The sequence below is a fragment of the Sceloporus undulatus genome, chromosome 3 (genome assembly GCF_019175285.1).
Source record: "Sceloporus undulatus isolate JIND9_A2432 ecotype Alabama chromosome 3, SceUnd_v1.1, whole genome shotgun sequence".
NCBI lineage: Eukaryota > Metazoa > Chordata > Lepidosauria > Squamata > Phrynosomatidae > Sceloporus > Sceloporus undulatus.
Window position 1 is genome coordinate 79,315,938 of NC_056524.1, and position 15,643 is coordinate 79,331,580.

A 15,643-nucleotide genomic window follows, 5' to 3' on the forward strand; every position below is an offset into this window, starting at 1 on the left:
GAGATCTATAAAGGGAGATTTAGGTTTTTTCTAATAGGAAACTAAATAAGAGATTTAAGTTAGGCCTGAAATGGACGGGTCAAACAGAGCAACTTTCAGACACTTTGTGGACATGGTGTTTATACAACGCATGCTCTTGATGCAGCTGGAAGCTGCTCTGAAGCCACCTAAAGCATCCGAAAGCCACCAGCAAAATAGCAGTTAGGAGAGCAGGCCATCTGGCTGCCACTGTCCTGGACCAATCCTTTTGACTCATATTTTTCACCTCTAGTTTCTTAATTAATCTAAAGTCAAAGTCAGTTCATTTTGTTTAATCCTCTGTCCATTTCCAAAATTTCAATGAGGTTTAATTCAAGTGATAAATTACAAATAAAAATGTAGTGGTAACTTATGTCTTTCTCCCACCTTTCTCCCTCCATGAGACCCAAACAGTATTGGTCTCTGCTTAAACCCAAATAGCTGACTGATTTTTTATTATCATTCTGCAGCACTCTTCATTGGAAATGCATTTATGCAGAGTACTAGCACTGGAATCCTTGTCATGGTTTGATTTTGCTAGATCAGTAATCGTTGTGTTCAATACTGCCAAAAATGAAATGGCGTCTGTAATAATTCAGACTAAACCTAGTTTGCTTGTCTCAAATCTTGCTTCCATGATTTTTTTTTAAAAAATGAATCAGTTAAGTTAATTTCAGTTCAGCATACAGATAAAACAATAACACAGACAATACAAAAATTAAGATCCAAAGTCTCAATAAAAAAGTCATTGCCTGGCACAAGAAAGAAAGCATCATTAGCATCAGTTGACCTTCAGGTGGACACAAATAAATTAATCTCCAAATGCTCAATAAAAAGTCATTGCCTGGTACCAGAAAGAAAGCATCATTGGCATCAGTTGACCTTCAATTGGACAGCATTCCACATTTGGGGTGTAACAGCTGAGAAGGCCCTCTCCCATGTCTTACCACACTGCATTGCCTCCAATGGTGGAACAAAGAGTCTACATTCCTGTAGACTTCAATCCTTGGGCAGATGCATGTGTGTGTGTGTGTGTGTGTGTGTGTGTGTGTGTGTATGGATGTGTGCTGTTTCAAATATATTTGGAAACCAAAAAGACATGCTTCTGTGGAGACACACATGGGTAAGAAAACATTTTTCAATCCATGAAATGAAAATCAAAAACAAATTTTAAGAACTAAATAGCCATACATTTTGAGCATATAATTCTTGATTCATAATACTAATTCAAACACTGGTATGTAATTGCTGGTAATCCTCTAGTATTTTTGGGGACCATGCTTGCAAAAATTGAAGCTGTGTTTCTTCATAGTTTTCCAATGTTTTAACACACATTTTAACAATCTTCCTCACAATAATAAATAAACAAATGAACATGTACAGTGTGACACTTAAAATGCTCTGGTAGGAATATTTCCCACACAATGTACAGGAAAATTAAATCTTGTATCACATTGCTGGCAATGCAATTTATGCTTATGACATCTCAGCCATTCCAACATTATATTCTGCAGCAAGAGTTTTCCTTAATGTTCTTCTGAATTTTTCTGTTGTACTGGAATTATTGCTGAGTTTATTATTTTTGAAATAATACTTCTAATCTTCATTTTCAGAAAGAGATTAAAATAGTTTATATTACAGAAGAAAAATATCATCACATTTTAGTAATTATTTTCTCTTTTAAAATGAGAAATGAATTGTGAAATTTATTAGACTATATCATTTTCTGTATGTCTTTTCTATGAACATTCAATTAATATATGAAAATCACCAGCCATGAAAAGCTAACAGGTCATCATCAAGTTCAGTGTTATGGAGCAACTGGTTTTTGTTTTCATATAAATAAAATATAGAAGGAAGACAGAACTCCAGCAGATGCTCTTTGCACAAGATTTTTCAGCATAGAGTAATCTTTGTCATTGCACCATATGTGATTTTTCAAAAGCAACACTTTGCTGAGAAAATTATGAAAAGTAGGCTATATTAATGGAAACGGCTTATTCCCCCCCCCAAAAAAAAAAATTAGGCAGATCAATTAAAACATAAAGAAAAAAGTATACTATTTCCGTTATTGCTACTGTCCACCCCATTGATTTTATGCAAACAATATTTTGGTGATGTTCAAAAAACAAAAGTAGCATAGTGAGAAATATTATCTACAGATGTACTTATCTAAAAAAAACAAAACCCAAAACCCTTCAGTGTTGCTGTAAGACATTCCTGAGCTCTGTATTGTGTTAGAGAATTATAGTTCTCATACTACACTACAAATGTAAGGGTCTATTTAAGCAAAGGTATGGCAATTTGATTTTGAATTAGTACTGTAGATGTTTATACAGTACAGCATATTGTACTTTGTACTTGTACTTTTTAGATGTGTGGGACAAAGGCGAGGGTTAGGACAGAATGTGATGGATAGTTTAAATGAACTAGCAGAGGAACAGCAGGTGACATAAGATTTAGAAAGGAGATACTATAATGGTTCAGAAAAGGATTTGGGGAACAAATTAGTTCTGAAAAGGGATTTGAAGAACAAAAGTGAAATACCTGGGACATAGGAAGGCTTTTCCAGTTCGGGAGGCATGAACCTTTGCATGTGGTACAATCAACTGTTCTTAAAGCCAAAGGATTTTGCAAGAGTTGGATATGCATGTTCAAAATGTAGTTGCCTCCTCCTTTGTCAAGGTTCAGGAATTTCACTTGAGCAGAGGCATGTGTCTGTGATAGGCAGTGAAATGTCCTGGTGGAGTGTCTTTTACCACTGAGGACTGAGGATCCTGATGCTTAATCTGTCTTTAGGAGATTTTCCTCTGCAATCATCTTCTCAGCAGAAACGACACAAAGAGGGTAAATTTCCTGTTGAAAGTTCTGTGAATCTGTAGCTGCCTTAACTGATTTGAAATACATCATGGTAGGACATTGCTTTCACCAGCTGCTATGACAAGTTAAGTTCCTGAACCATAGTGCAAGGAAGAGAGTAGTTGTAGGATTGTAGGCATTTTGGACAGCTATGATCACACCAGTCTTACCCACAAATATCTGATCCAAATCAAAGGCAATCAAGCTTAAGCTAGCAAATCTGTTCTTGAATGCTCCTGGCAGGGCATAGATAGAACACCCCCAGATTGTTAACCTCTTCAGTATTTATCATTCCTGAATCTGGGAACCACACAACCACAGTTCCTCCCATCATATTTAGCTTCAATTTGGTCCTTATAGAGCCCCAAACAGCATTTCAAACACAATTCTAATTTGCCTGACTTGATTCATATGTAATGAACATATGTCATCAGCATACCACTGACATCTGGCCCCTTTCCCTATAAGACCACTTTCAGTGATGTTATGTCACTATTAAGTAATATTGGAGACAAAATGGTACCTTGAGGTATTGCTCACAAAATTCTGAGGGATATGTTGACAATTTTGTCACTGGTAGAGATTGACAATCACCCACTATAAACTGGATCATAACCACTGAAAAAGTTCTCGACCACCAGAGAATTGATCCAGGAAGATACCAGATTCCTCTGAGAGCTCAAATACAATTGATCTATATAATCTAGAATGTTCTGAGAAAAGTTAAGGATTAGAATCTACGGAATTCAGAATCTACAGAATTAATTATGGAGAACTATCAAACATATTTATAGATCAGCATTCAATGGATACACTGTAATCATATTTTATCATTAAAGTTACAATGTCAAATGTTAAAAAGTGGTTTTCGACTTCCGTCATTTCCAGTTTCTCTTAACAGTTTCTGAGTTGCCTTGTGAGCCTCAGAACGTCCATTGAAAACAGAAGGTATCAATTTAGTATACATGCAAAACACATCCCATTGAAGTCAATGGCAAAATTCCAGTTGATTCAAATAGATTTTAATTTTATAACCTGGTGCCTCCACAAATGTTAACCTATTTAAATGCATCTGTGGTGCCATTCTAATGGGGGAAGTTCAATAAAATTCTACTTGTATTTCCCTACTATGCTAATGTTCTAATCTAAACATTTAACAGATGTCCCAAGAAGAACATTTTCTTTACAGATACACAGAATACAATGATGTGAACCATAAAAAGCATAGTGCCAATTCTAATAATAGCTTTGAGATTCCTGCAAGATTTCTAATTAGAAAAAGATGTCAGAATATACCCTCTTCTTCTTAACATTAAAGTATTCTTTCTGGAGTGATTGTTTATGGCAATTCATAATAAACCTGAGCCAAAATATTGATTGATTGATTGATTATTCCCTACCATTTGCATATACAGTGTTCTTAAATTCCAATGTGCTTTTAGGTTTTCTTCTTTTAGATTATTCCATTTATTTCTATATTATGTGCCTGATGCATTCATGTTCAAAGTATGCTATTAGGATTTCTTGTTTTCTGTGGAAGTCGCCAGAGGTAAAACCTAAGTAGTCTCTCTTGAAAATTGTTTCCCATTTATTCCAGGATATAAATGATGACCATGATCTAAAGATGTTAGTGAGCAAAGGGGTGTCATATTCAAAGCTGAGAATTATTTCTATCTTTTAGAACCACATTCAATGAAAAATTGTGCTACATATACCCATACCTGTTTATGTCATCCTATAAGGATCCTTCTAGATCTGTGCTTGGAAATCCCAAAGAAGGCAGTGAAAATCAACAGCTAATGAGGAGGCAGTAGAATTTTAAAAGCTGTTTTTAGCTAACCATTGAGATCTACTATTTATTTCCATTATTTAATTAATTATACCCATATTTATTTTCAAAAAGACATCAAAAGTAGCCATAAAAAGTAACACTGAGCAAAACAACCAAGTCTCAACTTTGTCTAGGAAAAAAAGATAAGCCATCAGCAAATAATAAAAACAATTCAAAGAGAAAATTTGTAATGTAAATTAATACAGGTATGCAACTGCAGCAGAAGCAGGAGCACTTTTTCAACCCAACGGCCAGAACTGGGTCGCAACACCCCAAAAAGCAACCCAAAAGTGTCTGGATGTCCATTCTTGTTTCTAATTCCTGATCTGTGGCTGGTTATTGGGGGCAGAGAGGAAGTTAAAAGCATTTTGGTGGCAATGTTGGCTAATTTAGGGCATTGGCACACCAGGAAAAAAAATGGGGAAAATGGAGTGCCAGAGTCTCTGGAGGTCAAGGAGTTTGGGCCACAAAAGACGATTTGGGTTGCATGGGACCCACAGATCACATTTCTCTTTTCCTGCAGTACTGGGATATATTTTCTAAATATTCAGAGCAACCATTTATGGGAATCAATATTTGGTCAATTCCAAAGACCTCCTCAAAAGTCAGATGTTTGCTATCTAGCAAAATGAGAAAAAAACTATTCTTCTCATAGCCAACTGCAACATTTCAGTAATTAGGAGCAAAGAGAGAAGACTATCAAATGTTGAGCAGAGGACAATGGGAAAAATATAGATGGTCCTTAGGTTAACTAGACCATTCAGAGTTTAGGATTGTAAATCTAAAATGAACCCCAATAGATAATATAGTGCACTCAGTGTGGGATGAGAGGTGTATTTTTCAGGGCTAATGATGAAGATTAACAAAATGAGGAAAAATCCCTGCTGCGTGAAACTTATTGCATTTTCTTTCTTTTGGGGAAGGGGACACAGTTATAATTCAAGATAGATCATAATTGTGGTCATGAACTTCTCAATTCAACAAAATTCCATTTGCAGGAATAAAACAATGCAATTTTCTTCACTTTTCCTGCCTCTCATGCAGCTTTTGATAGTTTGCCACCTGTGCACTACAAAGAAACTATGAACACCATCCTCTTGTGGATCCAGCAATCAGAAGCCAAACTGTCCATACCTCAAGTTACAGTCGCAGAATTAGAAATAATGGAGCAGAGGCTCAGGGAGTTGAAGGTAAACATTCTGAACAGGATGCTTTAAATTACTGATAAACACTTTGTCTTAGTATTTTTTTAAAAAAAATCACTGAGCTATACTGACAGTTTTATAAATGCTAGATACTGTGAGGTAGTTAAGAAAAACCTAGTATATTATTATTTCATATTTCAGGCTTTACAAAGTTCTCTGCAGGAACAACAAAATGGACTCAACTATTTAAGCACAACTGCAGAAGAGATGTCTAGGAAAGCTCCTGCAGAGGTCAGTCAGAGGTATCGATCAGAAATTGAGGGGATCCATGGTCGATGGAAGAAGCTGTCTGCTCAACTAGTAGAGAACAGCCAAAAAACTGAGGAACTGATAACTAAGTTAAAACAATTCCAGGTAAACTGGGCTCTCTCCTTCTTACATTTCCCTTATTTATTGCAGAGATAAGAGCAAAAAGACTTATTACTGCTAAGCTATTGTTTGTCTGGTGACAGCTGACAAAATGCTTTCTTGCTACCATTTATTATTGCTTATTTGTACATTTGCAAATAAAAGGCGGGGGAGGGGGAGAGATTCTTACCAAAAAAAGCTTCAAAAATTCCCAGTATTCATTTTACATAGGGACACTTTCATGGTCTTAGAAGCAGTCAACTTAAAACAAAATCCTACATTCATTTAGCTAGCTGTCTATGTATGTACACTGACCTACTTACCTACCAACAGGCTCATAAGTGTAAACATGTGTACCTATACAGATTCTAGTGGCATAAATATAATTTATGGTATGTTTAGAAGTTTGGAAGGTAAACAGGTGGAACTCTTATTTTTACTATTATTTTCTGAGATGAAAGTAAAAATAGTCAATACACCAATTGCTTCATGTAGTAAAATGCAGTGCTTGTTCAATCACAGAATGATACTAAAACCCTGAAGAAATGGATGGCTGAAGTGGATGTTTTTCTGAAAGAAGAATGGCCTGCCCTTGGAGATTCAGAAGCACTAGAAAAACAGCTAGAACAGTGTACAGTAAGTCATGACATTGCATTACATTTCATGTGCAAAGTTGATTCCAACAAACAGCCAGAATAATCCTTATACATAACCCTTGCAGAGTTGAAGCTATTCTCAGTCTGCTTTTAGACTGCACATTTATGCACATATATAATAACTCTGTGACCATTTTAGTTTTAGAGATGTGTATGAGTATGGTGTATGGCATCTAAATGACTCATGTTTGGTTTTGCATGTTTTAACTTACCTGTTACATTCATTGTGTATTTATTGGTCATTATACTGCATAGCTGTTTAGAAGACTGGAGATATCTTTGTTGCATCACTAGTGCATGGGCATATGAGAAGATAATAGAAGCCAAAATATAGGAAGATGTGACAAGTACGGATAGGTCAGAGATGGGCAACTGTAGAATACTAGAGAGTGCATTAGGCCTGCAGAAAATCTTGGAGGACTACACCCCCTCTGTGCAAAAACAAAACAAGTCATCCCCTCTTGGGGACATGGGGACTTGGTTTGGGACCTTCTGGGGTGCCTAGAGAGCATTTTGAGGGCCTTTTCAGTATTTTTTTTAACAACTGGGTATCCAGAGGTGCTCCAAACATGGCAGAAATGCTTTCTGCACTTTATATAGATCATCTTTGGCATTTCAGAGGGAAAACAAGCTTTTTGATCTCTAGGGGGCACAAAAACAGCTCTAGGGGGCTCTATGTCCCCATAGGTGGCACTCTGCCATCCCTGAGATGTTTTTAAAAAAGGATTTTGGTAAAGAGGGACAGTTTGAGTAAATTGTCATATTTGAAACTACTTTGAAAGTCATGTGGCAAAAAAGCAAAGTATAAGTTTAAATTTAAAGAAATGTTTAATTTCTTTAAAAGGGGTTTTTCTTTGTTCTATTTATTATGGTATTTATACCCCGCTCTTCAGCCCTAAAGGCTATCAGAGTGGCTTACAATTATTATTTTTATTTAGAGGTTCTCTGCCCTCAGGCTTACAATCTAAAAAAATATGATTTGCTTCCCCTCAGGAGCTGTGGCCATCTTGAGAACCAAAAAAACAAATACTTAAAAATAAGTAAATAATCAATTCTTGGAAGAATAAGAGCAAGCTAATCATTAGTTCCACAATGTGTTTTTTTTAAGTACAATCATTATTTTTATCAGCTGTATTTTGGATATTCTGTGTCGGAAGAATTAATGAGCTTGTTATTTCTCTTCTAAGTTTGATTTACCCAGCACAGACAGAAGATACTTGGCATCTACTGTTTTCATGTTGAATTATTATCCATGATTTTATAATTTTATGTCTCTTTTTCATAGCTATCTGTCATGTTTAATTGGGATTAACATGGCCATTGTGTTGTATTTGGCCACTAGGTGGTGGCAAGAGGTAACTGTGTGAATTTCATTCTATTGCCCTCCAATTATCTCTTCCTCATATTTTAATGCTGTGGTGAGACTATAGACCTTCCTGCTGTAGCAATCTAAAATGCTGCCCTTCTCTTTTAGTTTTGCATTTCTCCATTGATATCTTTATGCCTATGGCACTGGCACTCTTTACTTATTTAATTAATCTGCTTATATGAAATGGGCTGAATCTTAAGGGCAATGAGAAACAAATTGCCTAATCAAGAAGAAAAATGTAATGTACTAGCATACTACAGATATCAGGAATTATTTGACTCAAGTAGCTTCAGCTCTCTTGAAATTGTCTGGTTTTGAAGATTCTATAATAATTGCATTTATATTTCTGGTGTGGTACATAATCTTTTCCAAAGAAGTATTTTACAAATCTTTTTTCACTCATAATTTACATGGTCTCCCCTCTCAGATGAATATGTAAGCTCTGTGAACTGTGTTTTTCTCACAAAGCTTACAAGTTCTGCAAGAGTCCCCACAGAGGCTTAAGACATCAGCAAGTATTGATGTTTCTGTCACAGGATTTACAAACTATTCTGACTATCCCAGCAGAATTTGTAATTATCATGAATCTTCAAGTTTATAATAATATAGAACTATTTCACTCACATAATTTATCAGATATAAATAAAGGTCATTCTTGTTTGTTGTATACATTCTGTGAAATATTCTCCCTTAAGGTTTAAAGGTTTCTCAGAAACTCACTTGTTATAAAGTATCTAACTTACATTAAAAGGCATAAAATTATTCTTGCATAATCTACAGTCTAAATCAAATGCTAGACCTGAGTAGACTGCAACTACTGAAATAAATGAAATCTGTTAGTTATAACTTCTGTATTTTATATGGATTTAAGTGGGTCTATCTTAGGGGCTCGACAGCCCATCGCAAAAAGACAGGTTGGAGCCTCCCGTTTTTGTTCTCAAGGAAGTCCGCAACAACCAAACCATGCGGGCTCCTTCCGCACCAAAAAGAACCCACTAAAAGTGCAATGATGCTAGCGCTGTGCTCCGACATGTGGATGTTGCACCACACTTGTGTCATCATGGTGTTCCTCATGTGGAAGGGTGGCCACCATGATGGCGCCACCACAGTGTGCTAGGGCTCTGGAGTGTGTGGTCGCTGCATGCTCCCAACCCCTAATTTTTGTCCCAAGGATGGCACTTCTCGCCTGTCTGTACCAGGCCATTGTTCACATAAACATTTGGTGTAGCCCTAACACTCAGAAACTAGTATAACCCTACTGAAGCCAGTGTCAGGACTCAAGTCTATGACTCTGCTTGTCAAGTGTTGATGGATACTTTGCAGTTTGTGTAGCCTGAGCATGTGGGCAGGATCCTTGGAGAGGTGCAAGCCACCACTTGTGTTACAGACCCTTACCATTTCAGCTTATTAAACAGGACACAGGAGGACTGGCTGAGTGGGTAAGGGAAATGATTAATGTCTCTTTACAGCAAGGCAGGGTCCCAGTATGCCCAAAGGGTGTGTAATAAGACCCTATCTGGAAAAACCTTCCCTGGATCCTACCCTACTGGATAACTATAGGCCAGTCTCCAACCTTCTATTTTTGGACAAGGTCCTGGAGCATGTGGTGGCTTCTCAACTCCAGGCATTCCTGGTTGAGACAGATTATTTAGATCCATGTGAATCTGTTTTTAGAGCTTGCTAGATAGAAACAGCTTTGATCACCTTGGTGGATGACTTGTGTAGGGAACTAGGCATGGTGTGTGTGTCCCTGCTGGTTTTGTTGGATCTCTTAGCAGCTTTTGATACCATTGACCGTGATATCCTTCTGAATCACCTCTCTGGGATGGGACTCTGAGATACTATTCTACAGTGGCTCCATTCTTTCCTGGAGGGGCATTCTCAGATGATGGTGCTGAGGAGATTCCTGTTTGACTCCTTGGCCATTGGCCTGTAGGATCCTTCAGGGCTCAGTGTTGTTGTTGTTTTTATGCTATTGAACATCTACATGAAAAGTCATGAAAAGAAGTTAAAAGCATGACAAGATTTAGGAAATACTACCAGGTAGTATTGATTATTATGATCGCATGAACACACACACACTAAGGAAATTCTATATGCCCTGCATTAAAATATTTTATGAATTTTAGGAACTGCATTGCCTTATCCTAAGTGGAAACACACAGAATTAGATGGCAATAAAAAAAAATGGCAAGGTGTTACAGACATCTGGACACTATAGGAAAAAGATTTAGTTGGGGAAAAACAAGAAATAAGAAAGAAAGGCTTAGAGGAACAACAACAAGCAATTAATTAACATGAGATTACACAGACATTGCTGTAAGAAAGAAACACTGAGAAAAAGATGGGGTTTTTTAGTGTGGGGGAAGAAATGAATATTATCAGGAACTAGAAAGAGAAAAATTCAATTAGAAACTAGAAAAGAAAGGAAAAACAATTAAATCACAGGAGATTAAAGAAAGGTAAGGTAAACCAAAACCACATTAAACCAACATATTAAAACTACATGGTTTGAAATCCATTAAGTCTACTCTTTTGCCACCCACTTGGCAGTGAAAGAAGAAATTCCTTGTCTACTAAATACCTATGAGTTTCTAGGCACTGACAGTCATCCACAAAGTAAAGGAGAGGCTGCAATCTTATATAAAATATTACTGGGGGACACATATGGGAATGATTTTCCCCCAGATTAACTTGGCAATTGGACCTTGGAGTGAACATCATTGATTCAAAGTGGTTCCATATTTGGTCCTCTCCCCATTATAAATCCAGATCAGCTAGCACAAGAGAAGGAATACCTAAAACAAATAGACATTTGATGACATTGCAATTTGGTAAACATACAAACTTTTTTTAATTGCCCCCCCCCCCTTACATTTTTATTAATGGGCTGAGAAATTTGCCACCTCCTTGGACTAGGCATGAGAATCTTCAGATGGTTCATTTGTAATTGACCTGGCAAGACAAGAATGTCTGTTTGAAATTTCAAAGGGAGCCCTGGTGGCTCAGTGGTTAAATGCTGGTACTGAAGCCAGAACTTTGTAAGTTCAATACTAGATGAGGGCTCCAGTGTACACTCAGCCTCCCATCCTATCATAGGTTGGTAAAATGAGTACCCAGCTTTTTGGGGCCAAATGGCTTACGCATTGTGTACCACTTATGGAGTGATAGTTCACTGATGAACAGTATAGAAATGCACTTGTTACTGCTATTGAAATTTGGTCTAAATAGTTTTATGACTTCAGTACTAAATTGAGCACTTAAGCAGCAGGGGTGCTATTCACACTCTCTCCTTTGTTGTTGTTGTTGTTGTTGTTGTTGTTGTGTGCTTTCAAGTCATTTCTGACTTATGACAACCCTAAGGCAAACCTGACACAGAGTTTCCTTGGCAAGATTTTTTTCAGAGGGGATTTGCCTTTGCCTTCTGCTGAGTCTGAGAGAATGTGACTTGCCTGAAGTCACACAGTGGGTTTCTCTGTTCTAACTTGCCTGATGCTTTTTAGGATCATCTTAGACCATAAGCTCCAAATATTGCAAAGTGTGTTTGTGCCTTCAGGTAGCACAGCTTCCATGATCCAGACGTAGTTCAACTACAGCTCCCAGGATTTCTCAGCATTGGCTACACCAGCTAGGGGATGCTGTGACTTGTGGTTTTACAATAGAGGGAAGGTCATAGAATCATAGAATCATAGAATCATAGAGTTGGAAGAGACCACAGGGACCATCCAGTCCAACCCCCTGCCATGCAGGAAATCACAATCAAAGCATCCGTGACAGATGGCCATCCAGCCTCTGCTTGAAGACCTCCAAGGAAGGAGACTCCACTACACTCCGAGGGAGTTTGTTCCACTGTCGAAATGCCCTTACTGTCAGGAAGTTCCTCCTAATGTTGAGGTGGAATCTCTTTTCCTGCAGTTTGCATCCATTGCTTCGGGTCCTAGTCTTTGGAGCAGCAGAAAAACAAGCTTGCTCCCTCCTCAACATGACATCCCTTCAAATATTTGAACAGGGCTATCATATCACCTCTTAATCTTCTCTTCTCCAGGCTAAACATCCCCAGCTCCCTAAGTCGTTCCTCGTAGGGCATGGTTTCCAGACCTTTCACCATTTTAGTCGCCCTCCTTTGGACACGCTCCAGTTTCTCAATGTCCTTTTTGAATTGTGGCGCCCAGAACTGGACACAATATTCCAGGTGGGGCCTGACCAGAGCAGAATATAGTGGCGCTATGACTTCCCTTGATCTAGACACTATACTTCTATTGATGCAGCCTAAAATTGCATTGGCCTTGTTAGCTGCCGCATTGCACTGTTGACTCATGTTCAACTTGTGGTCTACTTGGACTCCTAGATCCCTTTCACATGTAGTTTCATTCAGCCAGGTGTCCTCCATCCTATATCTGTGCTTTTCGTTTTTCCACCCTAAGTGCAGTACCTTACATTATGTTATGATATGTTATGTCATATCATATCATATGACATAACATATGGTCATATGTTATGATAAAATAACACAGTAGTCCAGAAATAGCTGCATAATTGAATGGAACATCTGTATTCTCCGTTGAATTCAGAGAGGAATACATGAGATTGGATTAAATCCAATAATCTTGTGAGGTAGGCCTTAAATTCTGACACTGACTGGCATAAAGTCACAATATAATTTTAAGTTGTGTCAAGGATGGGATCCAAATATGTTAGACATTACAGTATGCACAGGGAAGAAGGGGGGGGGAGAGAATTAGAGCTTGGAAACGTTTTGGACAACAGCTCCTATAATTGCCCACCCAACTATGGGATTTGCTATCCAAAAAAAGCCACTGTTTCCAAGCTCTGACAGATAAGGAACAATACAATTGAATGAATATTTTTAGTCTCTTTAGGGAGCTGTCTCTAAGGACCACAATGTGTGTGTGTGTGTGTGTGTGTGTGTGTGTGTGTGTGTTTCCTGAGTGACACAGAGTGTTTCTTCAACTGATCATTTTGGTTGGAATGCAACACATAAGGAGCTGAAATGGAAAACTGATCCCAGCTTGTCTTTACTATATTCTTATAAACTATAACTTCTCATAAAGATACCCCTACCATTGTGTGACATTTTGTTTTTGGATTGAACATTTTGAATCCAGTCATTTGCAAAAACAATACATAATGTTAGCATCTCATTGTCAATATGTATGTACGTGTCTGCCTTTATTTATTATGATCTAAGATGGACCCCAAAAGCATCAGGTAAATGGCAGAAACCCACTGGGAGACCTTTGGCAAGTCACACTCTCTCAGCCTCAGAGGAAAGCAATGGCAAAGTCCTTCTGAACAAATCCTGTCAAAAGAAACCCTGTAATAGGTTTGCATTAGGGTCCTCAAAAGTCAGAAATTACTTGAAGGCATGCAACAAAAACAGTCAATTGCAATTCCTGCTGAGTAAGTGATTAGCTTGGTACTAGTGCAATAAAGCCATCCAAAACATTGAATTTAAAATAGAAATTCCCACTTTCTCCCCCCACCATGTGAGAGATGAAGAAAAATAATTCTCTCACATTTTACCTGCAGGGAGAACAACAAAGATATTTCCCACCCTTTTCTAGGAACGATAAGAATGTTAACAGTTATTTCCATTCCTAAAAAAACAATTTATGAATGGTATTTTACTCCCATCCAATTATGCAGAATAGCTTAAAATACCCCACCATCATACTGGAGGGGTTGCAAACAAAGTGGCTCCTAGTTTCATATTTGGAAAGAATGTCCTAAAGTTAAAACTTTTGGGATATAGTCATCACCCAATCTCACTTATCACCAAACAAACAATCCATTTTTGTCCTGCACTTTAATTACTCCATCTGTATACCAAACAAAACAGTACTCTAAAAATAGAAATGTTATTGTTTTCCTTTTTTATTTGCTGCTAGAACTGAATTAGCTGCTTACTGGAAGATGGGAGATTTTACTCTAGAGAAATAGTGGACGAGAGTTTGGAATGCATGGATACTTGCAAAAACTCTCCTACACCATCAATTATTGTAATGGATAAAAGAAATCACATCCCTCATGAGAGTGAAATTTGGGTTCATTGAACAATGCTAGCTGGATATCTACCCTAATGGAATTGTCTTAAGCATCCCTTATATGTGTTTTTCTGTTCACTCATATCCTAAGCCTGTTTGAACATTTTGTTGTTGATGATTTAGTATTCTTTGTGGAACGGAAATAAATAAAAGTTTAAACAAAAAAAGTAACAAAAAACCAAATATCTCACTCTATTTTTTAAAAATCCAATGGCTTCTAAGGGTAAACTGCTGTTAATATTTGAGACATAATCTCTCCCATACCCTACACTGGTTAGAAATTCACTGCTAAAATATGCATTAGTTTAGGAGGTGGGACTGTCAATCAATTAACCCCATTCCTTCCCTTTCTGCCTCCCCCTCTAACAGCACTTTGTTGTTGTTAACTGTTCTTCTTGAGTCAACTTTGATTAATGACAATCCCATGAATGGGACACATCCAGGTCTCACTGTGCTCAGTTGTTTTGCTCAGGTCCTTCAGGCTCAGGGTCGTAGCCCCTTTGGTTAAATCTATCCATCTAATATTTGGCCTTCCTCTTTTTCTACTAGAATCCACCTTTCCTAGCATTATTGTCTGTTCCAGTGTGTCATGACTTCTCGTGATGAACTGGTCAGAGTATGACAGCCTCAGTTTGTTCATCATGGCTTCTAGGGGGAGCTCAAGCCTGATCTGCTCTCATATCCATCTTTTAAAAAACTTTCTAACAGTACATGATATTCTCAGCACTTTTCTCCAGCACCACATCTCAAATGAGTTGATTTTCTGTCTGCTTTCCTCAATGTCCAACTCTCATCTCTGTGCATGGTGACTGGGAAAACAATAGCCTGAATTTCACTTACTTTAGTGATCAGTTTTATATCCTTGAACTTTACACAGAAACAAAACCTAGAAAATATACTACTGTCTTTCAAATATGAAGGTTCAATGGAGATTATTGCATGCACCTTATGCTGTTTTTTCCCCAACGTGATACAAGCACATTTAACTGTCAAAGTCAGGTCTTATCACATTTTCCCGGGGCCAGGCATATGCAGCCCATATGCAGAGTATAATTTCATTCTAGTTGCTTCAGAAAAAGGCAATGTTGCCTCAAGAAGCATCAGAACTAATCTGAAGAGGTGTGGTTCAGCTCAGTACTCAGGATGTTTCCAAATCCTGACAAGATTTTGGCATTTTCCAGATTACACAACCATAAGAAAGGCAGGAGAAAGAATAAAAATCCAGTTCAGTGATGGCAAAGTGATTAATAGTAGCTGGATGAACAGATCAGTGCTGTCAGTTACATGGCATC

At 37.7% G+C, this 15,643-nt stretch overlaps 1 protein-coding gene across 13 annotated transcripts in view; it reads left to right on the forward strand.

Annotated features, from left to right (window-relative positions):
* Positions 1-15,643, forward strand: part of DMD (dystrophin) — a 1,477,396-nt gene that overhangs the window by 657,821 nt on the left and 803,932 nt on the right. For all 13 annotated transcript variants that reach the window (XM_042458881.1, XM_042458877.1, XM_042458883.1 and 10 more), the window contains 3 exons: positions 5,753-5,898; positions 6,055-6,267; positions 6,784-6,897. In XM_042458881.1, coding sequence (XP_042314815.1) covers positions 5,753-5,898; positions 6,055-6,267; positions 6,784-6,897 — 473 coding nt within the window. The remainder of the gene's footprint in view (positions 1-5,752; positions 5,899-6,054; positions 6,268-6,783; positions 6,898-15,643) is intronic.